At 43.6% G+C, this 27,724-nt stretch overlaps 1 protein-coding gene across 1 annotated transcript; it reads left to right on the top strand.

The window, feature by feature from the left end:
• The first annotated feature begins 17,606 nt into the window (after window positions 1–17,606).
• On the top strand, window positions 17,607–27,486 carry LOC122542721 (opsin-5-like). The gene is made up of 6 exons (XM_087978852.1): window positions 17,607–17,812; window positions 18,475–18,680; window positions 19,966–20,065; window positions 21,076–21,180; window positions 23,968–24,191; window positions 25,209–27,486. The coding sequence occupies exons 1-6, from the start codon at window positions 17,707–17,709 to the stop codon at window positions 25,599–25,601; spliced, it is 1,134 nt and encodes a 377-aa protein (XP_087834978.1). The 5' UTR covers window positions 17,607–17,706; the 3' UTR covers window positions 25,602–27,486.
• Window positions 27,487–27,724: the final 238 nt, after the last annotated feature.

Raw genomic sequence — 27,724 nt, 5'->3', positions numbered from 1 at the left:
AAATTGCAGTTGCTGGCTTTGGACTCTCATTCCCTCAGTTATAAATCAAAAGTTCTATGATGCCAAGGGCTGGTTGGAATTATGGTAAAAGCGAGGACTGCAGATGCTGGAGATTAGAGTCGAGAGTGTGGTGCTGGGAAAGCACAGCAGGTCAGGCAGCATCCAAGGAGCAGGAGAGTCGACATTTCGGGCAAAAGCCCTTCATCAGGAATGGCTGATGAAGGGCTTTTGCCCAAAATGTCTATTCTTCTGCTCCTCGGATGCTGCCTGACCTAGATGGAATTGTGCTTATGAACGGGTGGATTGTGATGGGAGGTGGATGTATCTAACATTCTCTGCAACATGCCTGGCCAATGGTCATCACTGCCAAGGGTCACATGCACAATGAAGCTAGGATATTGGCATGAGTGCCAGCTTCCTACTCTTGTTAAAACTGCAACTTCTTGTGGCTGTAACAACAGTAATGTTTTAGAGCTTTTAACTTTGTACAATGTCCCAAAGTGTTTCATGCTCGCATTAGCCAATAAAATCTGACACAGTGCCACATATAGGTGGCCAATCATAGAGCCAAAGAAATGAGTTTAAGGACGGGGTAGGTTTAGGTAGGGAGCACCATCACCTGCAGGTCCCCTTACAAGCCACCCACTATCCTAATTTGGAAATACATCACCGTTCCTTCAGTGTCACTAGTCAAAACTGGAGCACCTTCCCTAATAGCATTGTGGGCCGATCTATAGCACATGGACTACAGCAGTTCAAGAAGGCAGCACACCACCAACTTCTAAGGGCAATTAGGGACGACATTAATGTTGGCCTATCCAGTAATGCCAATGTCACATGAATAAACAAAAGGGATTCTTGAGATAAGGACCCAGGTAGCTGAACAAAAGCCATTAGTAATGGAACAATGAAAAATGGGAATGTGCAAGAGATCAGAATTGGAAGGTTAAGGATAACCTGGATTCCTGAATAGAAATGCATCACAAATCTACATACACACCACACTTTCCCAGTGCAAAGATAATGAAGGTAAATTCCCACAGGATCCTGTAACAGATGCTTACACAGAGCATGGGGCGGGGAGAACCTCCAACAGCCATTGGGAAAAACTGAGCCTTGGAGTGCCATTGGGAAATTCAGAATGGTGAAGGTGATACTTACGGAGGTCAGTTAGTGTCTGATGGTGCTCATTGCTTTGACAACTCTGCAGATAATGGTGGAAGGAAAAGCTTGTATATTTCTGTAGCAGCGTTCAGAACCTGAGGATATCCCAAAGTGCTTCACAGTCAATTAAACACTTCTGAAGTACACTATCATAGTGCATGCCAGCCAATCTTCACAAGCACTATTGTGCTGAGGATTAGAAATTCCCCTGTTTTTCCTAAGTTTCAAGGGACCTAACATGTGCCTCCAACAAAGCAGACAAACTATCCATTACATGGTCCTTCTGACAGTGCAGCATTCTCATACTGCCACACTGAAGTATTACTCTGGATGATGTCCTCAAAACCCTGAAATTGTTGAAGTCTGGAATGCCTGAACCCAAAACCTTCTAATTTAGAAGAAAGATGAATGATGGCGATAGTGACAGAGTTCAATGCTAGGTAATGAATTATTCCATCATTTATTTCAGCCACAGGGATGAAGCAGCAAAGTGTTGATCCACAATGCTCTTATTTAAACTCTGTTTCAGGTGCAATCTATTTGACAGGAAGACATAGGTTGTGGCAAATAACTTTGAGAGAAAGGAGAATCTTTTTGTTTGTATTGCAGCAACAGATTTTCTACATCTCAGTCTGGCATTCAATCCTGATCATTCAAGACAGGGCTGGATAAACAAAAAGAGAAGGACATGCTGATAGAGTGAGATGAGAAGGGTGTGAGGAAGTTAATATGGAATATGAACACTAGAAATATTAGAAACAGGATTAAAAACAAACTCTTTCAATGGGTATTTACTTCTTACTCTCAAGATGCTCTGAAAACCTATCTCTTTGACAAAACTTGAGGCCATCAATAGTTCCTCTGGCTCAGTATCAGATAAAGCTCATGTGAATTGCCTTGTAATATTCAAGGAGGGAGGTTACATTATTTGATCATAGTGATGCATTCTAGCCTGGAGGCTAGTTCCTTCCATTGATGCTGGTGATGAAAGTGCAGTGATCTGTTCAATCTTGCACAGCCTTGACATAGCATTCTTGGCAGCAGGGCAGAAACTGGTCTATTATAAAGATTACACGGGCTTGAATCTCGCATCGGGTGAATAAAACTCAACAAGTTCACTTCAGACAGTTTGAAAAACCACACAGCTGTCTTTATGGTGAAGAACTGTAAATATAAAAACATAAGAACAGGAGGAGGTTCCTCAGCCTCGAGCTATCCCATTATTCAATTATGTCATGCTTGGTCAGAGTCTTAACTCCATCCATCTGCCTCAGAAGCGTTAATAATTTCACGAAACAGAACTATCTGTCTTGCAGCCTGAATATCTTGTTGGGAAAGAAAGTTTCAGATTTCCATCAACCTTTGTGTGTCAATGTGCCTCTTGACATCATCCCTAAGTGACCTAGCTCTAATATTCAGATTCTGCTTCCTTGTTCTGGACTCTTCCACTGGAAGAAACACTCTCTCTCTATCTATTCTGAAAATCCTTTAACAACCTAAACACTTCAATTAGAACACTCCTTAATCTTCACATTCGAGGAAATAAAGGACTCGTCTAAAAAGCTTGTCCTGATTTTGCTCTGGTCACATTGTTCATTCTTCCAGACTGAACACAGTCCTCCAGCTGGGATCCACAGAGAATCTAGCCCTTTCGAATCCAGCTCTGAATCAAAGGCCAATAACCTATTAGCTTTTTATTCATTATTGCTCTATACCTGACTTTCACTTACACTATCAATGACCATTTGCAACTTTCTGCTCCCATCCACATCTATTTCTGAGCAAAGGGAGGCATCACAAGGGTAAAGTTATTAGTGTCCTCACCTTGTTGCCTCTTTGTTTAGACTTTGCCACGTATAGTGGATTCTTTTCCCCTCTATCCTCCCACACAGCCATTTTGAGCTTAACCAAGGCCACTTTGAAGAAGACACCAACAGTTGACCCCACCCTCCAATAACTGGGATCTGATTGGACAGATACCTGGAGATTTCATCACGTGTCCTCTTGTCTCCAACTGCCCCATGCAGTTAGAGGCTCCTTGTCAATTGTTTTATCACAAAGAAAATGAATCTTCCGAATAAACTGGGGAAATGGCTCATTCTTTAAACGTCAAACAGAGGACCAGTCTTCAATTTAAAACTGGGTGGGATTGTGAATTGTGAGGAAGAGGCAAGGAGGCTTCAAGATGATTTGGACAAATTGAGTGAATGGGGAAAGACATGGCAGATATGGTACACTATGGTTAAATGCATTTCAGTATGAAAAATAGAAAGGCAGCGTGATATTTAAATGGTAATACATTGGGAAGCGTGGATATACAACGGGATCTGGGTATTCTTGTACCCAGAGTACCTTGTACTCAATGAAAGTAGACAAGCAGGTGCAGCAAGCAGTTAGGAAAGCACATGGTATACTGGCCTTCGTGACAGGAGGATTTGATTTCAGAAGGAGGGATGTCTTATAGCAGGTATGAGATCACACCTGGAGGATCATGTGCAGTTTCTGCCTCCCTTACTCAGAAAGAATATACCTGCCATCGATGGAGTACAACGGAGGTTTACTAGACTGATACTGAGCTGGGCATGGCAGGACTGTCCTGTGAGGAGAGATGAGTTCAACTGAGCCTGTAGTCACCAGAGTGTAGAAGATGAGAGGGCATCTGATTGAAACACAGAAAGTTCTAACAGGGCTAGACAGGCTAGGGAGGATGCTCTTTCCTTGTTTGGGGAAATCTAAAACCAGGGTCACAACCTCAGGATACCATTTAAGTTGACCATTTAAGGTTGAGATGAAGAAAAATCTTTTGACTCAAAAGGTAGTGAATCTGTGGAATTGTCTACCACAGAAGGCTATGGAGGCAAGTCTCTGAATATATTCAAGAAAGTGATAGATATGTTTTCAAATTCTAAAGGCATCAAAGGTTATGGTGAGAAAGTGGGGATATGGCATTGAGATAACAGATCAGCCACAATCATACTGAACAGCAACGCAGGCTTGAAGAGCCAAGCAGCCTACTCCTGCTTCTAGTTTCTACATTTCTGTGTTTAGTTCTCAGAGACATCAGGTTGATAACCCAGTCATTTATCTTTAGTTTAGATTTGATTTGGGAGCCTTACTTTCAATCTGGATTAATTCAGCATTTCCTTCAGTTTCCAATCCAGTTCTCCTTATCACCAAGTAGTCAAAGAATTGAGCTTGATCTTTCCTTTCCACCACCCCTTTCCTACCCCGTTATCCATTGATACCAATGCCGTTTTCCTTGTGAAGTTCACCATATCCTTACAGAGGAGAAAAATCAAATTGTGCACTCCATTACAGATCAACCATGATCTAGCTAAATGACTCGAAAAAACTTGATGATCTGAATGACCTATTCCTGTTCCTTTATTGAAATCAATTTTCTAGGAAACTCTGTAGTAGAGAGGACTTTAAACTATATAATGGGAGCGAAGGATCAAGTTTGGGTCGATGTAGCAAGTCAAAAGTTAGAATCAAGTCAGGAGAGCAAAATGGTAATATGGGAAGTGAAGGTCAGAGAATGGCAGAAAGGGACCAAGTGAATAAGCCGAAGAATATACCAACAGTCAGAGCTAGGTACACAGATAACAAAAAGACAAAGATAAAGGTTCTATACCTGAATTCATAACAAAGTAAACAAATTGACAGTGTACATTAAAGTAATAAATATGAACTGATAGCCATTATGGAGATGAGCTGCATGATGACAAAAATTGAATCTGGGATATTATTAGGTAAATAACATTCAAGAAGAATAGGATTTTAGGTAAAGGTTTAATCAAGATGGTGTTTGTGTTATAGTCAGGGATGATACTGGTTTAGGAGGTTAGAATGAAGAATTGGTTTGAGTGGAAGTGAGGAATAGTCAGAGACAGAAGTCATTGGTGAAAATAATATACAGCCCCTTAATAGTAGCCACAATGTAGGTCAAAGTGTACAGGAAATATCAGATTGGCAATGGTAATCTGATAGGAGCTCATAGAAAGCTTTTGAAGTGGTTTCTTAGAACAGTACAACCAGGTGGCTTGGTGTTGTGTAATATGACAGGATTCATTAATGATCTTAGAATAAAGATCTGGCTGACACAAAACCATGTAAATGGGTCTTTTTTTTCTGAGTGGCAGGATTTAATGAGTGGAGTCCTGCAGGGGTCTGGGCTAGGGTCTCAAGTTCTAACAATTTACATCAATAACTCAGATGAGGAGAGTGAAGGGATGGCAGCTAAACTTGAAGATGACACAAAGATAATTGAACCGAGAGCCAATCAGCTCAAGGGCAATTAGGGATGGGCAGCTAACGTGGGCAAATTAAAATAAAAATTCTGTGCATGATCAAATTGCTGTTAATGGATCGTCACAACAACATTACAACAGTCATTGCATTTCAAAAAATGTTTCATTGAATGCAAAACACTTTGAGACTGCATAAGGTCATAAAGTGGACATCTTTCTGTCTCTCTCACTCAATCTTTCTTTTACTCCCACATGAGGAGGAGATAGGACCAGTAATGATCACCAAAGAACCAAGTCCCTTGACTGGACCTCTTGTTCCGTACCCACATCCACAGCCCACTGTTGACATTCACCACCTATTTCTTGCCACCCTCAGCTTGGTGTCATACAGTATCGTACACTCAGAACAGGAGTACCACATAAAAATGGTTCTCCCTGATGTATACCAGGTGTGGGATGAGTGATATCACTATCAGAGATGACTGAGACATAACAGGATGTAAAAATGTAAACAAATGGTAAACTGTGAAAAGCCTGTGTACTAAAACTGGAATTCAGTTTCCATTCCTTAACAGGACACTTTAAGAAGATTTAACTCTTTATAGATAGTGAAATTCAATGTCAACATTTGCAGATGATATGAAACATGGAGGTATTGTGAACTGTAAAGTGGACAGTGATATTGTTCAAGAGAACATGGATAGTTGGTGGAATTGGCAAGTATTGTTTAAGCAACCAGTCTTTTTGTTCATCGTGTTAAGTGACCTCTCTGTACTATGGCTCACGATTGAAAGATTTGCTGCCACCATCCTCTTTCCTGTTAGGATCTATCGGCTGCACAGCAGAGGAAAACGTCTGGTAGTCTAATGAGAAAAGCCTCTTAAAGAAGATGTAGTTTATTGTGTGATACTAATCAGATACAAGTTACATTAATATGATAGACATTGTTGCAGAGACAATGTAGTAACCTTATATGGCAGATCCTACTCTTTTGAGACCTTAAGCTGTTCTCCAACCAATACTATGTCACATCATCATAATGGATGGTGCTGAAGGCACTCTTGAGCTTTAATCCTTTTAGACCTTTACACTGTTATCTATTGCACTGTAACCTTCCTTACCATTATAAATATTGATACATTTGTATATATAGTTACTTCAACCATTCATGTCTGGCCAAGTTTTTGACTTCACAGGTTTTACTACTCTCCAAAAACACTATCTCTCTGGGATTGAGTTCTGACCCCCAACTGATGGTATTACTGGAGAAGTGACATCCCATACTGAAATCTGGCTTGATAGATCCCATTTTAACAATGAGGGCTCTGTCTTATTTTGAGTTCTGCCTGAGGTCTACAGAGCTCTACAAAATCTTCTGCTGATTATCCTTTGACCAGTTGTTCCATGACTGGCTGTTCAGTAACTGAATATTCCTTGTTCATACAAACATGTAAATTAGGAATAGGCCTTTGAATCTAATTTGCCACTCAATAAGATCATGGCTGCTCTGATTTTAACTTCAATTTTACATTCCTGCTTATCCCCAGAACCTTTCACCCCCTTAGTAATAAATCTATCCACGTCCATTTTATGAATATGTAAAGATTCTGCCTCCATTGCATTTTCAGGAAAAGAGTGCTAAATACAGCCAACCCTCTGTGTTAAACTGGAGACTCCTAATTTTTAAACAAAGACCCTAAGCTCAAGATTCTCCCACTAGTGGAAACATTCTTTTCAGATTCTTTTCTAACTCACCTCAGGATCCTACTTGTTTCAATCGATTTTCCCTTTACTCTTCTAAACTCCAGCAGATGCAAGCCTGACCTGTCCGACCTTTCCTCATCAGACAGTCCACCCATTCCAGATATTATTCTAGTAGACCTTCTCTGACCTGCCTCTTAAAGCATTTCTATCTTTCCTTAGATAGGGAGCAAACAAAGCTTAGCAGACAGCTGACTGTCATCAGTAACTGATGTATTCTCCATGGCATTAACTCCATCAATCACAGTTGCCAACAAATCAGTACTCTCATCTCATGCAGTACAAATGTTATTTTAGGTGGGTAGGCCGTCCTGACTGCTGTCACCCTGGGCGGGTACCGGGGCGGGCTGTCCTAGAGGTGGTCGAAAGGTGTGTCAGGGCGGACCGAGAACTGGAAGGGGCATGGGGTGGACCGAGAACCGGAAGGTGGGTAGGGGCGGGCTGCCTTAGAGTGGTCGGAAGGTGGGAGGGGCGGGGGCTTGCTGGGTCTGTATTGTCTGCACTTTTGTATGTAACGGTATTGTCTAATGTACAAATGTCATTGTCACTGTCTTGTCATATGTGGAACTGGGATTTGAGGTTTGTCCTTCTCTCCCTGTAAAATGGTTGAACGGTAGGGTTTGGGGCCTAGCTTTGCTGCTCCTCTCCCTTGTAAAATTGCTGTCTCTTGTGTACAGCTGTTAATGTTTTTTGTAAACTGTTTTGTAATTTGTTTAATAAAATATAAACAGGAAAAAAAAAACAAATGTTATTTTCTGCTTAGAGTCATAGAGACATAGAAATATACAGCATGGAAACAGACACTTCGGTTCAACTCATCCATGCCAACCAGACAACCTTTATAAATCTTGTCCCATTTGCCAGCATTTGGCCCTTATCCCTCTAAACCTTTTCCTATTCATATACCTATCTAGATGCCTTTTAAATGTTGCAATTGTACCAGCCTCCACCACTTCCTCTGGCAGCTCATTCCATGCACGTACCACCCTCTCTGCGTGAAAAAGTTGCCCCTTAGGTCTCTTTTATATCTTTCCCCTCTCACCCTAAACCTATGCCCTCCAGTTCCCCGACCCCAGGGAAAAGGCCTTGTCTATTTATCCTATCCATGCCCCTCATGATTTTATAAACCTCTATAAGGTCACCCCTCAGGCTCCGACGCTCCAGGGAAAGCAGCCTCTCCCTATAGCTCAAATCCTCCAACCCTGGCAACATCCTTGTAAATCTTTTGTGAACCTTTTCAAGTTTCACAATATCCTTCCTATAGGAGGGAGACCAGAATTGCACACAATACTCCAAAAATGGCCTAACCAATGTCCTGTACAGCCTCAAATTGACCTCTCAACTCTTGTACTCAATGCTGTGACCAATAAAGGTAAGATACCAAATGCCTTCTTCACTATCCTATCCACCTGCAACTGCAATTTCAAGGAACTATGAACCTGCACTCTAAGATCTCTTTGTTCAGCAACATGCTTCAGGACCTTACCATTAAGTTCATATATCCTGCTCTGATTTGCCTTTCCAAAATGCAGCACCTCGCATTTATCTAAACTAAACTCCATCTGCCACTCCTTGGTCCATTAGCCCATCTGATCAAGATCCCATTGTACTCTGAGGTAAACATCTTCCCTGTCCAATACAATGCCAATTTTAGTGTCATCTACCTATGTACTAACTATACCCTCTATGTTCACATTCAAATTATTTATATAAATGACAAAAAGCAGTGGATCCAGCACCAATCCTTGTGGCACTCCGCTGGTCACAGGCCTCCAGTCTGAAAAGCAACTTTCCACCACCATCCTTTATCTTATACCTTTAAGCCAGTTCTTTTTCCAAATAACTACTTCTCCTTGTAGCCCATGTGATCTAACCTTGCTAACCAGTCTACCACGAGAAACTTTGTCAAAGTCCTTACTGAAGTCCATATAGATCACATTCACCACTCTGACCTTATCAATCTCTTTGTTACTTCTTCAAAAAACTCAATTAAGTTAGTAAGATACGAGTTCCCACACACAAAGCCATGTTGACTATCCCTAATCAGTCCTTGCCTTTCCAAACATATGTCCATCCTGTCCCTCAGGATTCCCTCCAAAAACCTGCACACCACCAATGTCAGAACTTGGGTCTTTCTTGTTATTTGTTCTGATGAGTGCCAGATGAAAAACTTTGAGAAAATTTCAGCAATATTCAAATTGTGTGCTACCAAACAGTTATTTACAATAATGTTGTTACAGAGACAATGGCCACAATTCTCCAATCAACAGTTTGAGTGTGGGGATAGACAAGTTTAGTGGTGACTGACTTGCTGCCCCAACTACTGTGAATGACCTCTGGATTACAATACAGTCTATTTATTAAGAACTGAGCAACAAGCTTCTGAACTTAAGCTCCCAACCCCAACCCTATCTCAGGCTCAGCAAAGCTGCCAGCCAATCAAGGGCCTGCAGCACCCCTGGAACCTAAGGGCCATCAGTTGAGGTGTGGTGTTCAGGGAATCTAATGTCAAGAAGGTCAGTGGTTTTCTTTGTTCTCATGGGATGGGCTCATAAGGAGAAAGGGCTGTGAATTGGATGCCATTTTATCTGTAACTCTGATTGACAACAAATTGAGGCAAATAGAGACCCCTTTCACAACTCAGTTGGGCAGGTCACCTTGTTGGAAACCTTAATTGCCTGCTAGAAAGGCACATACTTGGGCAGATGACAAGTTGAGGTCCTCAATAAGGAGCAGTTAATTGGCCAACTGGTTACTAGTGAGTCAAGAAAGTCCCCATTCAACCTTCAAGATTACAACATGAGAGATGATGACTTAAACACTCTTTCCATGGCCCTAACTAAATGGATGATTAGAGATCGACAACAAATGATGGCTTAGCCAGTGACATCTACCTCCTGTCGAAGAATGTTTAGTAAAAAGGTTAGTCCTATTTGTCAGGCAGCTTGTATAGCCTATCTTACCCTCCAAACGAATGTGCCCTGCTGGGTTTCAACAGTTAGTGATCCAGTCTGCACTCACTAGGAGAGGGTATCTCATGCAGCACTTTCTGATTGAGGTTCAGAGCTCCAGCATAGCTTGGATCTCACACCTGAATGAGAGGTTGTGATACAAAGTGCCAAACTAAAGATCAGCTCCAACAAAAATAATGACACAACATCACCAGGTTATTCTCCTCCCTGTCACATTCAGTCATCCATTCTTTTTATAACAAAACCTGCTCTATACCGTGGAGATTGAGTCTTAATATAGTTGTATAGTATAGTATAGTTGTGGCCACAGGATGATGACTGGATATGACTGGCTGTTGGCAGAAGGAACGTACTTTGTGGTGCCATTGTGTTTAGTGCCAGTGGCCATTATGGCTGTGAATAAGACTCACATCTGGTGCTGAATTACATTTTGACTAAAAGCAGAAACACTAATTATGGATCGCCCATTTAATTCTGTCTCAGTTTGACTGAACTGAGACATCCAACTTGAACTGGAGCTTTTTAACTGTCGAACAGTTTGGAAAATTCCATGTTTGTTGATTAAACACGATTTGAGAGTGGGGGCAGGGGTAGACAGTCGCATTTTGTTCCATTTTGAGCAACATTCTGGCACCTAAAGATTGCAGCCTCAACCTAACTGCAGAAGGAAAGGATTTTCATATTTAAGCAGCTTGTAGCAGGCAAGGGCAATTATGCAGTTCACTCAATTGAAAACTGAATTGAGTTGATGAAAGAAAATTTTATATATATTTAAACTGTGACTGTTGTAATGTAGAAAACATTGCGGCTAATTTGTCTGTAGTGAGATTTCAAAAATAGGAATGAGGTCAATAACCAGATAATTGGATTTTCTACTGTTCACTGGGAGCTAAACATTGTCCAGACTACCAGGGAAGTGCTCCACTGGTCTCCTTCATTACAATGACTGTGAGGTGTTTTGGCTCCACTGGTCTCCTTCATTACCGTGACTGTGAGGTGTTTTGGAGCTAAGGCAGATGCACAAGACTTTGATTTAATTTAATTCTTAGCAGAAAGATGCAGCACCTCCAGCAGTGTAGCCACCCTGGGACTGTCAAATTTGCACTGAAGGATAGAATTTTTCCAGGGCCCGGGGGATGGGATTGGAGGCAGAGGAGGGACTGTTAGAATAGTGGGGATCAATGTTAGTATGGCTCACTGCTATCAGGGCGGTTTCCCAAGTGGATTAACTTCCAGGAAGATTAGGGGGTACGTTCACTCAATTTGAGGATTATTTCATCGACGGTAGATAAGTCCCAATGGAGACATGGCTTCTAATGGGAGCAGTCGAGAGTGTGGTGCTGGAAAAGCACAGTAGGTCAGGCAGCATCCGAGGAGCAGAAAAATTGATGTTTCGGGCAAAAGCTCTTCATCAGGAAATGGGAGCAGCCTCCCTGTACTCACTGCCTGCTTTATTCGGACTCCAGCCCCACAGACAAACATTTAGGAGGCTACTTGTCAAGCTCCCAACAAGTGTGACCCCAGGACCTGCTGTTTGCTCCCCTCAATACCCCAGAAATGTTTAGACCTGAGTTTCTTGAATGAAGGTTACGCTTGTGATTCAGAGTGGTCCATGGGGAGTTCCTGTTAGGGAGTGTTGTGTGGATGCACATGGTAGGACCCAACATTCTGAGGCTCATTGATAAGAAGTTCCAATTATGAGGGAGGATTAAGAGGAGTTCTTTTGGATCATAATTATTTTCTACTCTCTTACCATATTGCAATCAGTCATTGAACTCTGCAGGAGATTAGCAGTGTATGATCATGTAAGAACATGTTTGAATCCCCAGCATCTCACTAAATTATATTCAGCACTCTGACCGCACCATAACCTTCGTCAAGTATCTCACTGAAAAACTATTTAAAGTATACAGTCCGTTCAGGCCACCTGGTTAATGCCTTAAATGAGCTTCCTCTCCTCCTCATATTAATTTCGCAACCTAGCCTGTGCCTCTCTCTCTATTCACTTATCTGATATTTCCTTAAACACATCTATGCTATTTATTGCAACCTCTCCCAGTAAGAACACAGTCCACGTTCCCACCACTGCATAAAGAGTTTCTCCTGAGCTCTCTTCTGTATTTAGGTGTTGAATGTGAATAATGAGTTTAGATCAGAGTGGTGCTGGAAAAGCACAGCAGGTCAGGCAGCATCCGAGGAGCAGGAAAATCGACGTTTCGGGCAAAAGCCCTTCATCAGGAATAGAGGCAGGAAGCCTCCAGGGTGGAGATAATGAGTGACAGGCTGACAGGAAACCTATTGTGATTGGTGACGTGATAGGAGGTGTTCTCCCCCCTCCCCCCAACCCCCTACCATTCTGTCCTGGGATCATTACATGGTGTAGAGGAAGGAATGGAAAGCTCGATATGCCAAATTACATTGTGTCACTCTGCTGGGAGGCGCAATATGTGGTGTGGATAATTTACTCTCATCCAGGGTGACTTGGCATCTTATGTACATCACATCAAGGATAGAGGATTAAAATGACATGGAGACAAACCATATCTGACTTTGCAACAACAATTGGCATTCATTTAGCACCTGTCCTGTAGCAAAATATCCCAAAGCACTTGACAGTAGTGCTATCAAAGACAGGTCCATAACAACTTCATCAAAGCAGAAGATTTTTAAGGAATGACCAAGGAAGAGAGCAGAATGGTTGGAGAGGCAGAGGCAGTAACAAAATTGAAAATATGCAGAAAGCCAAAATTACTAGAGCAATGGTTTTCAACTGTTGTTACCTCTTGTGGAAGGGGCATCAATGCACTTCTGTTCCAAGAGGAAGTAACACTGGCCCAGATCTTCTACTAGGAACATGGTTGTTGGTGTAGTGTGGACTCGATTTGTGTGCAGCTGAGTCCCTGGGAATTGACAGGGAAATTGAAACTTTTCCAATGAGTGCGACCTAAAAATTCATCAACTCTGAGTTAGAATTGGAAACCTTGGAAGGTTCTGACTGACTTAGTTAGCTAGGAAAGCTTAGAGGGATGAAAATCTGTTGGAGCTCCTGACTAATTGTAAATTGACTAACTGTATCCCTCTGCAAAGTGACCACTGACCACTGCCTCCTCCTCCCACAGCTCTCGAACCTCATGACACCAGACACCCCATTCTCCCCCATGCTGAGTTGACTCAAACTCAACTCTCCACTGACCTTCATGGACATTCCCACAATCTGGATCCAACACCATCCAACCCAACCCCCCAATTCCCCATGGATCCAGAACCCCCACCCCCAAATCTCCTGTAGACACAACACACACCCACCCCAATCCTCATGGATCCAACACATTCTCAACCCCCAATCCCCTATAAACCCAACACATATTGACCCCCAATTCCCAATAGACTCAATACACCCCTACCTATAGTTCCCCATTGACCCAACATATCCTGCCCCTAACCCCCTAGATCCAACACGCCCCCATCGCAATCCCCCATGGACTCAGCCATGCCCTCCCATCCTGACATCCAATCCCTTGACTACCTCTAACACTCATTGTCCACCGACAACTTCTGATTCCCCCACTGAAACCTTTCCCCCATCCCACCAACACCCATACCATCTGATCTACCCAGGCCTGAAAACCTCCCTGACTCTCCCACCTTCGACTCCCCCAGACCCACAACACCTGATCCTGAATTCTTCATGGACTCTTTAACAGCTGCCCAATCCCCTCATTCTTCTCCCAGTCTAATTCTTGCCCCTTTACCCCACCTGAATCAACTAACATAATTGCCAACAAAGGAGAGGTACATCTTTCCCCCTTAGTGTTTCAGATGTGCAAAGAACTGGAGTGAATTCTCTGGATAGTGTATTTCTATAGCAGCTGCTGTTTAAAGTACAGACCCTCACCTGTTAAATCTCTGGTCAAGTTATTGAATGTTGAAGTGCTCTTCAGAGAAATAGTAACATTGGGTTCATTTATGTAACTTGTTCATTGAACCAGCAACTTTTATTTGTTGTTCTCAGTCAGACACTGCCAATCATCAGATTGGATGGACCTCAGTGGAATTTGAACATGAACTCCTTCAGAAGCATTGTCCTAACACCAACCTTTCCCATGGACCCAACCGTTGAAGAAGGTGGAGGCTGCTGATTCACTATGCTACAACGCCCATCACAGATAGGGGTTGCCAACTCTTCAGGATTGCTGAAAAATAAAAGCTTCATCTCCTGGGCACACTCCTGCGAGCAGAAAACCTGCCATTTTACCTTCCCTACTTGCAGGTGAGTCACTAATCCAAGGTCCCATCTGCTCTTACACTGCTGTTTCAAACAATTCCTCCCAGTGTCCTGGAAACACAGAACATGCAACTGAAAACACCTGCAACAGAACAGGTCACACTTCGTTATTTGAGGGAACTCACCATCAGTAAATTGGTTTCCACATTTCAAAAAAAAACAACAGTAACTTCACTTCCATAGGACAGTAAGATGTAGGAGCAGAGTAGGCCATTCAGCCCATTGAGTTTGCTCTGCCATTCCATAAGATCATAGTTGATCTGATAATCCACACCTCCAGGCTCTTGCCTTTTCCCTAGAACCCCAGAGAGTTCAGTACGACCTCTGATGATTCTGTATAAAAGAGGATTGGCCCAAACTTGTTCTGTTCTACATGAATTTCTGAGTGTTTAAAAGGAGTATTGACCTCCCTTTGGATGATCAAACCCAAGCATGCTCACTCTTTTTACAGGGATTTTAACGTGGGATTACAGATATACTGCTGTATGATGTGTTCCCATTTAAATTTTCACTGCCCCTTGATAAGACTGGGCTAATGCTCCCAGCACCTCTGGCTGTTCGTACAGCTCTTTGTACTGTATTGTAATCCAGATTATACAGCCAGGGAGATCAGAGATACCTGTAGTAACATTTCCATCTGTTCCAGCTAATTCTGTCAAAGTGATTAAACCCCCTCTCCCTCTTTACTTAGCGTAAGAGGAATTGCCTCCCACTGACCCCGCCACACTTACACACACATTCTCAAACCCCCAAACGGCTTCCCCACCCACAACCCATACTATCTCCAATATTTTTGTAACTATTCTCAAAAATGTTTGACGTAAAAGTGTAGAAAACCTGTTCCTTTAAACAATCTCATAATTTTCCTCCTGGGTCCTCTGCTGACAGCCGTGTGCCTAGGGGATGAAACTTTCGTTTCTGGAGACTGAGGACCCTAAGTGGAGTTACAAAGTGCGAAGGTCGCAGGGCCCTAATTCCCATATTTAAAGGCGCCTTCTGCCTGATGCAGGAAGGAAGGCTTGTTGGGCACTCGGTGATAGATTCCTTTCAAAGTGGCACCTCTTTGCTGCTTCTCCTGGTCTAAGTAGCGACAGTAAGGTTATTGATACCCATCTTAAAACCAATACCATCTCCATTCATGCCTCAAGAAGGGAGTCAAAATGGATGTATTCCCCCACTTCCATTGTCCCATTGAAACGTAGGTCGAGTCTATCTGCTGTGGTAAGGTTGCCAGTTCTCCAGGATTGTCCTGGAGTCCAAAAGGATTATCACTTAACTTCCCGGACACTATTAAATGAGTGGAAAATCCAGGAATTCGTGTGTTTAAAAAAATATACATTTTTTTCTTGAAATGTTTTTGTTTACCAGTTAAAATTAAAATATCAGTTTATGGGAATAATATCTGCTTTCCTGGCAATCAAGAATTTTCCCATTTAGATAATGGAGAGTGGACCACTCTACACAGTGAAGGCCCATGGCTGATTCATAACCAATGATGGCAATTGATGAGGAGAGTTTGGTTGGAGACAGGAAGTGATTTGTTGGCAATCTAGTGATGTTATGAGTTAGCGTTGTTTAAAGTCAGGCTGGTGATGAGGTATGCCCCAAACCTGTCACTCATCAGGAGCTGGAGAAGTATATCAGCACTGGGAATAGTCTCCCCACTCCCATATCACACTCCCTGGGCTGGGGTTCAGAAGAAGAGCAGGGAGTGAAGGCATTAGATTGAACAGTCCCTCTTCAGAGTGTAAGGCTGAGGGAAGTCAATACAGTTGAAGGTGGTTTGAGCCGAGGATACTGCCTTGAAGTCCTCCTGCACTAATGAACTAGGACTGTGCTACATGGCCTCCAACAGCTAAAAAACTGTGCTAGTAATGACCTCAGCCAGTGCATAGTTTCCCCCAATGTCTAATGACTTTACTACTGGGGAGTGGAGATTGGATTGGAGTGAGGAGAAGGTGAGAGGCAAAGGAACATAGAATCACAAGTGTGAAAATCTAAACAGCTGTAAGTATTGATGCCAACAATGGGGCAATGGAAGTGGGGGAATACATAAAGAAGCCAGAACTGGAAGAACACAGAGTTCTTAGAGGGCTGTAGGGCTAGAAGAGATAGAACGTAGTACCCTGATTTAACAATAATATAGAGTTATAGAGATGTACAGCACAGAAACAGACCCTTCGGTCCAACCCATCCATGCCGACCAGATATCCCGGCCCAATCTAGTCCCACCTGCCAGCACCCGGTCCATATCCCTCCAAACCCTTCCTATTCATATACCCATCCAAATGCCTCTTAAATGTTGCAATTCCTCTGGCAGCTCATTCCATATACCCTCTGCGTGAAAAAGTTGCCCCTTATATCTTTCCCCTCTCACCCTAAAACTATGGCCTCTAGTTCTCGATTCCCCCACCCCAGGGAAAAGACTTTGTCTATTTATCCTATCCATGCCCCTCACGATTTTATAAACCTCTATAAGGTCACCCCTCAGCCTCCGACGCTCCAGGGAAAACAGCCCCAGCCTGTTCAGCCTCTCCCTATAGCTCAGATCCTCCAACCCTGGCAACATCCTTGTAAATCTTTTCTGAACTGATAATATGTTTTCGGTTTGGGATCAAATATATTTTATTGACATTGAATGCATTTGAAATTGTAACACACATTTCCTTTATTACAAAGTCTGTTTCATTCAAATGCAGCATGAAGTGTAATTTTCCCTTTATTTATAGTAAGGTACGTACAGTTACCTGACAAATGAAACTTGCCAATTGCAATAAATGTAATCCCCATCTAAAACCATGCAATCTCTTTGGAGAAGTGAAAAAAACTGAAAACAAATCCTGGATATGTCAAGAGATTAAACATTTGTGAAATTTCTCTCTGATGGCAAATACTCCAGGAGGTCACTCTGTCCCTAATCATTTATGCAGTTCCCTGCCTTCACTGCAAGGCGATCTCCTCAACATTACCATGATTGTAAGCAAATTGTTCTGCCCTGTGTCCTCCCTGCTGAACTAACTCTCCTGAGGAGAGATTAAACGGGCTGACGTCAAATGCAGGTTAGCTCTAAAGCTGCTGTTAGGCTGGATTAAGAAGCAAGATCGAGCCATGGGATTGGTTCTCTGAAATGCATCACTCTCCTTCATGGTCTCGCACTCAGACTGTCCTGTTCAGTCGAATGGAGCTCAGTGAAGCTCTCCTGCACTATAGCTGGCAGTCAGTTGTAGGCCCTTGACCTAATCAATGTGGAGATTGGACAACAGCCCTTGGAAAGATGGCCAATAGTCTGTGGAGGAGCCAGAACAGCAGCTTCCACCCGAAGGAGACCACTGTCTCAGAACACGGGGAGACTGTAATTGGCGTTTACCTGCTGACTCTCGGTATGTAGCATTGATTCACAATCTATGCTGAAGCATATATTTTACAAACATTGTGTAAGATCAATACAGAATTGTACAGATTACATCAAATCACACATGGCACACAGAATGTACAGCAGGGAAACATTTCCTTCATCCTCATTGGTCCATTCTAGGGTTTATACTCCACAGGAAGCTTCTTGCACTCTTTTTCATCTGACTCCATTAATGTATCTTGCTATTCCTTTCCCCCTTGTACGTTTATCTGGCTTCCCCCAGAAATGTGTCTGTACTATTCCCTTCAACCACTCGAAATGGTGATTGTAATCATTCTCTGGGGAAGAAAGGTTCCTCCTGAACTCCCTATTGATGGCCAGTTTGTATTCATGACGACTGATGTTGTATTCACTAATGAGTGGAATCATTTCTATGTCCACCTTTCATATCTTCAAAGATTTCTACCAGGTCATGCCTCAGACTTCTCTTTTTAAGGGAAAGGAGCTGCAGCCTTCCTTATTTGTATTCTGTTGTAAGGTGTGATATTCTATTGGAGATGGGGGTGTAATCTAGTAGTGAAAAAATGCTTCACATATGTTTCCCTCCTGGTCAGTATCTCCTTCAGTTTGGCAGCAATCATTCAAGGTGAGACTTGGTGATCTGTTTTCTCTCTGTTTCTTCTCTAGGTTGGTTCTCCTGGTTTGGAAACAGTGTGGTGATATTTGTGCTGTGCAGGCAGAAAACAACACTACAAGCAACAGATTGTTTAACCTTTAACCTGGCTGTATCAGATGCCAGTATCTCTTTGTTTGGATACTCCCGTGGAATTATTGAGATTTTCAATGTATTTCGAGACGATAGGTTTCTGATTACCTCAATATGGACGTGTCAGGTAAGGCACACTGACAAGGTAGTCTGACTAGTTTCTGTCTGAGCATTTTCCCATTGTAGAACTCTCAACACTGAGCCTTAAAGTCACAAGTTTGAGTTCCACTCCAGGGAGTATAAACTCGACTGTGATGCTGCGGTGCAGTACTGAAAGGGTGCTATACTGTCAGATGCATCACTTTACACAACAATACCAAAATCCTCTCTGTGTTTTCAGATGAATGTAAAAATACCATGACACTATTTCAAACAGACTGAAAATATTCTCTCCTGTGTCCTTGTCAATTTTCATGCCTAAAACAGGTGGCAACTAGATTGCTGTTCTTTTGAGAGCTTGCTGTGCTCCAATTGCCCACTATATTTTCTACATTCTAATAGTAACTATGTATCCATGTCCATGTCCATAGATCCATCAAAGTTGTCACCCAAGTTGATAGGGTTGTCAAAAAAGGGGTATGGTGTGTTGGCCTTCGATAGCAGGGGGATTGAGTTTAAGAGCCACGAGGTAATGTTGCAGCTCTATAGAGCCCTGATTAGGCCACAATTGGAATATTGTATTCAATTCTGGTCACTTCATTTTAAGAAAGATGTGCAAGCTTTAGAGAGGGTGCTGAGGATTTACCAGGATGCTGCCTGGACTGGAGGGCATGTCTTATGAAGAAAGGTTGAGGGAGCCAGGGCTTTTCTCAATGGAGCAAAGAAGGATGAGAGGTGACTAGAGAGAGGTCTACAAGATGATGAGAGGCATAGATAGAGTGGATGGCCACAGACCTTTTCCCATGGAGGAAATGGCTGTCACGAGGGATCATAATTTTAAGATGATTTGTGAAAGGTTTAGGGGAGATGTCAGAGGTCTGTTCTTGACACAGAGAGTGGTGGGTGCATGGAATGCACTGGCAGCAGTGGTAATAGAATCAGATACATTAGGGACATTTAAGTGACTCTTGGATAGGCTCATGGAAGATAGTACAATAAAGGGTATGTCAGTTAGTTTGATCTTAGCGTAGGATAAAAGGTCGGCACAACATCGAGGGCTGAAGGGCCTGTACTGTTCTATGTTATATCAAAAGTACTTCATTGGCTATAAGGCACCTCAAGATTTCTTGAGGTTGTGAAATAGACAACAAAAGTGCAAGCTCCTTTTTTCTGTGCACTCTGTCACTAGTCACATCCATTCACCATGACCTTGAGATCAGGACTCTGACACTATCCCTGAGGATATTGTTAATCTTCATCATCTATAACAGGCAACAGTGAGATCTCATTAATTGTGAGTCTTGTCTTTTCAGGTTGATGGTTTCCTCACACTACTCTTTGGTCTGTCCAGTATTAACACCCTCACGGTAATCAGCATAATAAGATATATTAAAGGCTGTCACCCATACAAAGGTAAATGCAGTTCTATTTAAAAGGTACATCTCTCAGGGCTGGGTTGCCAATGGTAACCCACCTACTGGAAAGAAGGGTGAGTTTCAGACTCACATTCCCCCCATTCATGTTGAGAAACCTGCCCTTTCAAAGAAAAATCTTTGTTATAAAGGTGGACTGCCTTTCTTTTATTCATATATCGGATGTGGGATAGAATGGCAGGGGATAGGAGGGAATGAGGAATGGAGGTGGTTTATGAGGTGAGAGAAATGGAGTGGGAAGCAGTTTGATGAGGATGAGGAGTATCATGAGAAGGGAGTGATTAGGAATGAGGGAGATAGTTGATAGGGAAAAGGGGAAACCCAATGAATGGAAATGGGGTGATATGGTTTATGAGGGGAAGGGTGAATAGAGAGAGGATTACTGAAGGGGGGGACAGCGTGGGCCAATGGGAGACAAGGGTTTTATGAGGGGGAGGAGAATGGGGAGGGGTGGGAGGGGAATAGGGTGGGCTGAGATGTTGATGACAGGAGAGGAATAGGGACAGGTGGGGGTGATGGGGGAGGGGAATGGTGAGGAGAAGGGGTTGATTTGGGAGGGGAATGGAGATTGGTAGAGGTTGATGAAGGTGGGAAAGAATGGGGAGGACAGAAGGGAATGAAGAGGGAAATGGTATTGAAAGTGAAATGGGGACAAACCTGAGAGAAGGATATAGTAGGGTTAAGGAACAAGTGATCAAATATAGAACAAGGCAGGATAGTAGGTAATAGGATGAAAGGCAATAACTGACTAGGACATTCAAGATACTTCCCTCACACAGTCCCTAGGTGAGAGGCCCCTGGAGCAGATTTTCTACCTGACCTTCTGTTTGGAAATCCTCTACAGATGGTTGTAATGTATCCGAGATAGATTAACATCTGAGACACTAAACTGAAGATGGAACCCTGTTACCAAACTAATACCAAGAATTAGATACAGGTGGTGTAGCTGTCCTAGGCCTCAGCTTAATGTTTGCTATTATGTTTCTGCAGCTCAATATATTAACAGACGGAACATAAACCTGTTGATGACACTGATATGGGCGACTGCTCTCTTCTGGTCAGCATCCCCTTTGTTCCGATGGGGAAGTTACACAGGTGAGTTACACGGAAGAGTCACAGTCGCACAAGTGAGTTACAGTCACACGGGAGAGTCACAGTCACACAGGTGAGTTACAGTCACACGGGAGAGTCACAGTCGCACAGGTAAGGTGCAGTCACATGGGAGAGTAACAGTCATACAGGTAAGGTGCAGTCACACGGGAGAGTCACAGTCGCATAGGTAAGGTGCAGTCACACCAGAGAGTCACAGTCGCACAGGTAAGGTGCAATCACATGGGAGAGTCACAGTCATACAGGTAAGGTGCAATCACACGGGAGAGTCACAGTCATACAGGTAAGGTGCAGTCACATGGGAGAGTCACAGTCGCACAGGTAAGGTGCAGTCACACCAGAGAGTCACAGTCGCACAAGTAAGGTGCTGTCACACGGGAGAGTCACAGTCGTACAGGTGAGTTACAATCACACGGGAGAGTCACAGTCACACAGGTAAAGTGCAGTCACACGGGAGAGTCACAGTCGCACAGGTAAGGTGCAGTCACACGGGAGAGTCACAGTCGCACAGGTGAGTTACAATCACACGGGAGAGTCACAGTCACACAGGTAAAGTGCAGTCACACGGGAGAGTCACAGTCGCACAGGTGAGTTACAATCACACGGGAGAGTCACAGTCGTACAGGTGAGTTACAATCACACGGGAGAGTCACAGTCACACAGGTAAAGTGCAGTCACACGGGAGAGTCACAGTCGCACAGGTAAGGTGCAGTCACACGGGAGAGTCACAGTCGCACAGGTGAGTTACAATCACACGGGAGAGTCACAGTCACACAGGTAAGGTGCAGTCACACGGGAGAGTCACAGTCGCACAGGTGAGTTACAATCACACGGGAGAGTCACAGTCACACAGGTAAAGTGCAGTCACACGGGAGAGTCACAGTCGCACAGGTGAGTTACAATCACACGGGAGAGTCACAGTCACACAGGTAAAGTGCAGTCACATGGGAGAGTCACAGTCGCACAGGTGAGTTACAATCACACGGAAGAGTCACAGTCACACAGGTAAAGTGCAGTCACACGGGAGAGTCACAGTCACACAGGTGAGTTACAATCACACGGGAGAGTCACAGTCGCACAGATAAAGTGCAGTCACATGGGAGAGTCACAGTTGCACAAGTAAGGTGCTGTCACACGGGAGAGTCACAGTCGCATAGGTAAGGTGCAGTCACACGGGAGAGTCACAGTCACACAGGTAAGGTGCAGTCACACGGGAGAGTCACAGTCGCACAAGTAAGGTGCTGTCACACGGGAGAGTCACAGTCGTACAGGTGAGTTACAATCACACGGGAGAGTCACAGTCACACAGGTAAAGTGCAGTCACACGGGAGAGTCACAGTCGCACAGGTGAGTTACAATCACACAGGAGAGTCACAGTCACACAGGTAAGGTGCAGTCACATGGGAGAGTCACAGTTGCACACTGTGTTTATAAAAATAAAACATCTTGGGCAATTTGTGATCTGAGATGTGAGAAAGGTCTTCTCGATGGATAGAAAACAAATCACCCAATCAGGTCAGGAAGAATACATTTGCTTTCTAATTGGCTGTAGGAAGGTGATTCTGGCTACCCTGGGTGTTGAGAGACATAGCAACAAAGTAATGAAGGTGGCCATTACTTTGCTAATATTATACATTACAGTATTGTCGAGATAATAGAGTCCAGTTATCTAGCTTCCAGCTGAGCACATATAGATTAGTGTGAAATTTGATAACCAATTCACACTCAGCATTTTCTACCGTGATAATGACTAGATCAGCTGTTTTTAAGTGAAACAGTCCAAGATTTGGGAACAAAAATCAGAATAAATATACCAGTGCTGTACTGAGGGAGTGCTGCACTGTTAGAGGTGCTGTATTTCAGATGAGTTGCTGAACCAAGGCCTACAAAATCAAGTAGGTTTGGACTATTAATCTGGTGAAAATATGAATTCAAATCCTATCATGGTCGATTCAAAGAACTTAGATCCGGGTTAAAAAAAATCTGGCATCATGTAATCAGTAAAACTTGTGTATCTCTAGCAGCCCTTCTGACCACAGAACATCCATGTAAGTCTGTTTGAAGTGGAGTCACGCAAGTTACAGACAGCAATGATCAGATAATGTGCTTTGGTGATGTTGATTGGGGATAAATCTCCATTTGGACACCAGGGAGAATTCTGATGGTATGCTTCAAAATAATGCGATGAGATCTTTATATCCACCCATGGGCAAAGGCAGGGCCTGGCTTAAATATCTCATTGGAAAGACAGTGTGGCACTCCCTTAGTACTGTGCTGGTGTCTCAGTTCTGATTTGTATTCTCAAATCCTGGTGTGTCTCATTAAAAACAAAAGATCTGGTCATTATAATCCTGCAATTTATGGAAACTTGTGTGAAAATTGGTTGCCAAATTTCATCTATTGCAATCATGACTCCAGTTCAAAAAGGTGGTTGATTGGTTATAAAACACTGTGGGATATTCTGAGGTTGTGAAAGGCATTAGTGTATATGAGTGCTAGTACTTGCTGTCTTTAGTTGTCTCTCTTGTGCTTTCTCTCAGTTTATCTCCATCTCTCTCACTTTCTCTATTTCTTTGTCTTATTCTCTAGCTTTATCTAACTACCTCTCTCCCATTTCTTTCCCCTCTTAACCTTTTCCATAACTTTTCCACATTTTCTCTTTCATTAACTTTACTTTATCATTTCCTTTTTGGTTTGTCCATCTTTTTATCTTAATGTCTTTCTCAATCTCTCTTTCTGTGTTTCTCTCTCTTCACTCTTCCTTTGGCACAGACCGGATGTATGGAACATGTGAGATAGACTGGGGCAGAGCGGTGTTCTCCACTGTCTATAAATCCTACATAGTCTCCATCTTTGTCTGTTGCTTCTTCCTGCCAATGTCCATCATGCTCTTCTCTTATATCTCCATCATCAACACCGTCAAGTCAAACCGGGCGCTAACAGGAGCAGAGGTTCAAGGAGAGCGGCAAAGGAAGCTGGAGAGGGATGTAACTCGGGTGAGCTTTCCAACAGCACAGCCTGCTGCTTAGGTTCAGTTTAAATCCCAAATCTTACATGGAAGAACAAATACCTAGTTCCCATTGGTGAGACTAATACTGAGGGAGAGTGACACTGGGCTGGGGGGTGGGTGGGGTGGGGGAAGAGTGACACTGGGGCTGGGGGAGAGTGACACTGGGTTGGGGGGAGAGTGACACAGGGGCTGGGGGAGAGTGATACAGGGTTGGGGAATTTGACACTGGGCTGGGGGGGGGAGAGTGACACTGGGTTGGGGGGAGAGTGACACTGGGCTGGGGGGGAGAATGACACTGGGTTGGGGGGGGAGAGTGACACTGGGTTTGGGGGGAGTGTGACACTGGGTTGGGGGAGAGTGCGACACTGGGTTGGGGGGAGAGTGACACTGGGTTGGGGGGAGAGTGATACAGGGTTGGGGAGTGTGACACTGGGCTGGGGGGAGAGTGACACTGGGTAGGGGGGAGAGTGACACTGGGTAGGGGAGAGAGTGACACTGGGCTGGGGGGAGAGTAACACTGGGTAGGGGGGAGAGTGACGCTGGGCTGGGGGGAGAATGACACTGGGTAGGGGAGAGAGTGACACTGGGATGGGGGGAGAGTAACACTGGGTAGGGGGGAGAGTGACACTGAACTGCGGGAGAGTGACACTGGCCTGGGGAAGAATGACACTGGGCTGGGGGAGAGTGACACCAGTTTCTGGGCAATGGTAAGCCCTCAGGATGCGGATAGTAGTGGATTCACTGATGGTAATGCCTTTGAATGTCAAGAGGTGATGGTTAGATTCCCCCTTGTTGGAGTTGGTCATTGCCTGGCATTGTGTGGCACAATCATTACTCAATATAAGTCTGCTCAAGCCAGGATGGTGCTGAGTGCTTAACAGTGAATGGGCATAGCATGGTCCAGTGAATGTGCTGTTCAGCTCGAGCTGTGTTATGGAATTATAGTATTGATGGCAGACTGTGGCTGCTCTTCCTTAACCTAATCTTGTTTCACCATTTCCAGGTTTCCATGGTGATCTGCACCGCATTCATTATAGCCTGGTCACCATATGCAGTGATTTCCATGTGGTCAGCAAGCGGGCACCATGTCCCAAAGCTTACCAGCCTGCTCGCCAGTCTCTTTGCCAAGTCTGCCAGCTTCTACAATCCCATCATCTACTTTGGAATGAATTCCAAGTTCCGCCGGGATGTCTCGATGCTCCTGTTCTGTGTCAGCGACAAGGACAATGTGAAGCTCAAACAGATCAAACGGTGTCCAGAGAGAGGCTTGGAATATGAGGCAGATGTGCTGAGGGACAGCCCCAACTCTGGGCTGGACAGCCCAAATGACAGGGACCAGGGATCATCATACTTCCCCAACTCTGCGAATTCAGGTTATGAATGTGACAGACTGTAGCGGTTTGCTACAGAGAGCTGTATCATTACTGTAAGCACCTTGGTGCACTGTAACAAGCAAAGTGTGCTCAGATAGGAACCCTTGTCCCAAACATTTCCAAATTCAGAGATAGATTAGTGGTCCAATCCCAGAATCGACCCTGTATTGTGTACCATGGTGACTTGTAAATTGATGACAAGCTGTTTCTGCCATTGCATTTCACTAGATTGCAGGTAGTATTATAACACCATAGAGTCCCTCTGCACCCGGACTAAAGACAGGGTTGTAACACCATGGAGCCCTATTGTACTGGGACTGGAAACAGGGTTATAACACCATGGAACCACTCTGTTCTGGGACTGGAGACAGGGTTATAATACTATAGAGTCACTCTGTACTGGGACTGGAGACAGGGTTATAATACTATAGAGTCACTCTGTACTGGTACTGGAGACAGGGTTATAATACTATAGAGTCACTCTGTACTGGGACTGGAGACAGGGTTATAACACTATAGAGTCACTCTGTAATGGGACTGGAGAGAGGGTTATAACACTATAGAGTCCCTCTGTAATGGGACTGGAGAGAGGGTTATAACACTATAGAGTCCCTCTGCACCCGGACTAAAGACAGGGTTGTAACACCATGGAGCCCTATTGTACTGGGACTGGAAACAGGGTTATAACACCATGGAACCACTCTGTACTGGGACTGGAGACAGGGTTATAATACTATAGAGTCACTCTGTAATGGGACTGGAGAGAGGGTTATAACACTATAGAGTCACTCTGTACTGGGACTGGAGACAGGGTTATAATACAATAGAGTCCCTCAGTACTGGGACTGGAGAGAGCGTTATAATACTACTGAGTTCCTCTGTATTAGAGAGAGGGTTATAATACTATAAGAGTCCTTCTGTACTGGTATTGGAGTTAAGGTTATAACACGATAAAGTCCCTCTGCACTGGGACAGGAGACAGTGTTATAATACCATAGAGCCCCTTTGTACTGAGATAGGTGGGAGGATTATAACACCATGGAGCCCCCCTACACTGGGACAGGAGACAGGATTATACCATCATAGTGTCCTTTTGTACTGGCACTTAGGATAGGGTTATAACACTATACAGCCCCTGTATACTGAGTCTGATGATAGGATTAGAACATTTCGAGTCATAGAGTCATAGAGATGTACAGCATGGAAACAGACTCTTCAGTCCAACCCGTCCATGCCGACCAGATATCCCAACCCAATCTAGTCCCACCTGCCAGCACCCATCCCATATCCATTGTTATGATCAAAGCTGGAAACGCACCCAGTTGCTTTAGGCTCACTACTCCTGGGTCCAAAAAATACAATGATACCATTTTGCTCCAGTTATCAAGATGGCTAATTGAATATTTTATCAATATCAAGTTTAAAATAAAAAACTTTGAATCTTAGGTTCCTTTAATAAATGTAAGATTATTGATTTAATATAACGCAAAATGTATTCAATGTAAATGCAAAACCAGCCAATATGTAAAGTGTTTACTATGGATGTATGAACACTTATCACCCCAAATACTTAAAACACCCTCAACAAACACTCACCAGGTAAAGGATGTAAAATGGATTTCTCTGCAGAGTTGCATTTTTGGAAAAGAACACATTGGTCAATGGATTTTAATCTTTGAAGAGGAAAACGCTGAGGTGGGAAATGTTCGCATTGTCTTCTGATCCAGTGGTCTGGTATCTGTAAACATTCCATTAGACAGTTGTCTCTGAAGGCTTGGTAGATATACCTTGCTCAGGAAATACAACATGAAGAGATTCTCTCAGCTACTTTTCCAGAAGAACGAACTTTCACCTTGACCTCACATCCTGAATCAGGAACTGATCAGCTCAGCAAGTCTGATGAAGACTTGCTACTGAAGACCACAACAAACTCCAAGCCAGGAGATTTCCAGCAAAACAAGCAGTTATCATTGGTGTGTGATTTCTATGAAGTTGTGCTTTTAAAAAAAAATCCAATGTCCTTTTCTACAACCACTTTTTAAGAAGCAACTCTAGATTAATTTTTCTTTTAGATTAGATTCCCTACAGTGTGGATACAGGCCATTTGGCCCAATAACCAACCCAGACCCATTTCCCACTGACTAAT

Source organism: Chiloscyllium plagiosum, unplaced genomic scaffold, assembly GCF_037043375.1.
Source record: "Chiloscyllium plagiosum isolate Xiang-an unplaced genomic scaffold, Cpla_swu_hap1 HiC_scaffold_3, whole genome shotgun sequence".
NCBI lineage: Eukaryota > Metazoa > Chordata > Chondrichthyes > Orectolobiformes > Hemiscylliidae > Chiloscyllium > Chiloscyllium plagiosum.
This window is presented reverse-complemented; position numbering and strand designations above follow the sequence as displayed.

Excerpts from the sequence above, each read along its gene's own strand:
- LOC122542721 (XM_087978852.1), top strand. The coding sequence starts at position 17,707 with ATGGCCAATAGTCTGTGGAGGAGCCAGAACAGCAGCTTCCACCCGAAG. Across the intron at positions 20,066-21,075 it reads AGGCTGTCACCCATACAAAG|CTCAATATATTAACAGACGG; the intron begins GTAAATGCAGTT and ends ATGTTTCTGCAG. Across the intron at positions 21,181-23,967 it reads CCGATGGGGAAGTTACACAG|ACCGGATGTATGGAACATGT; the intron begins GTGAGTTACACG and ends CCTTTGGCACAG.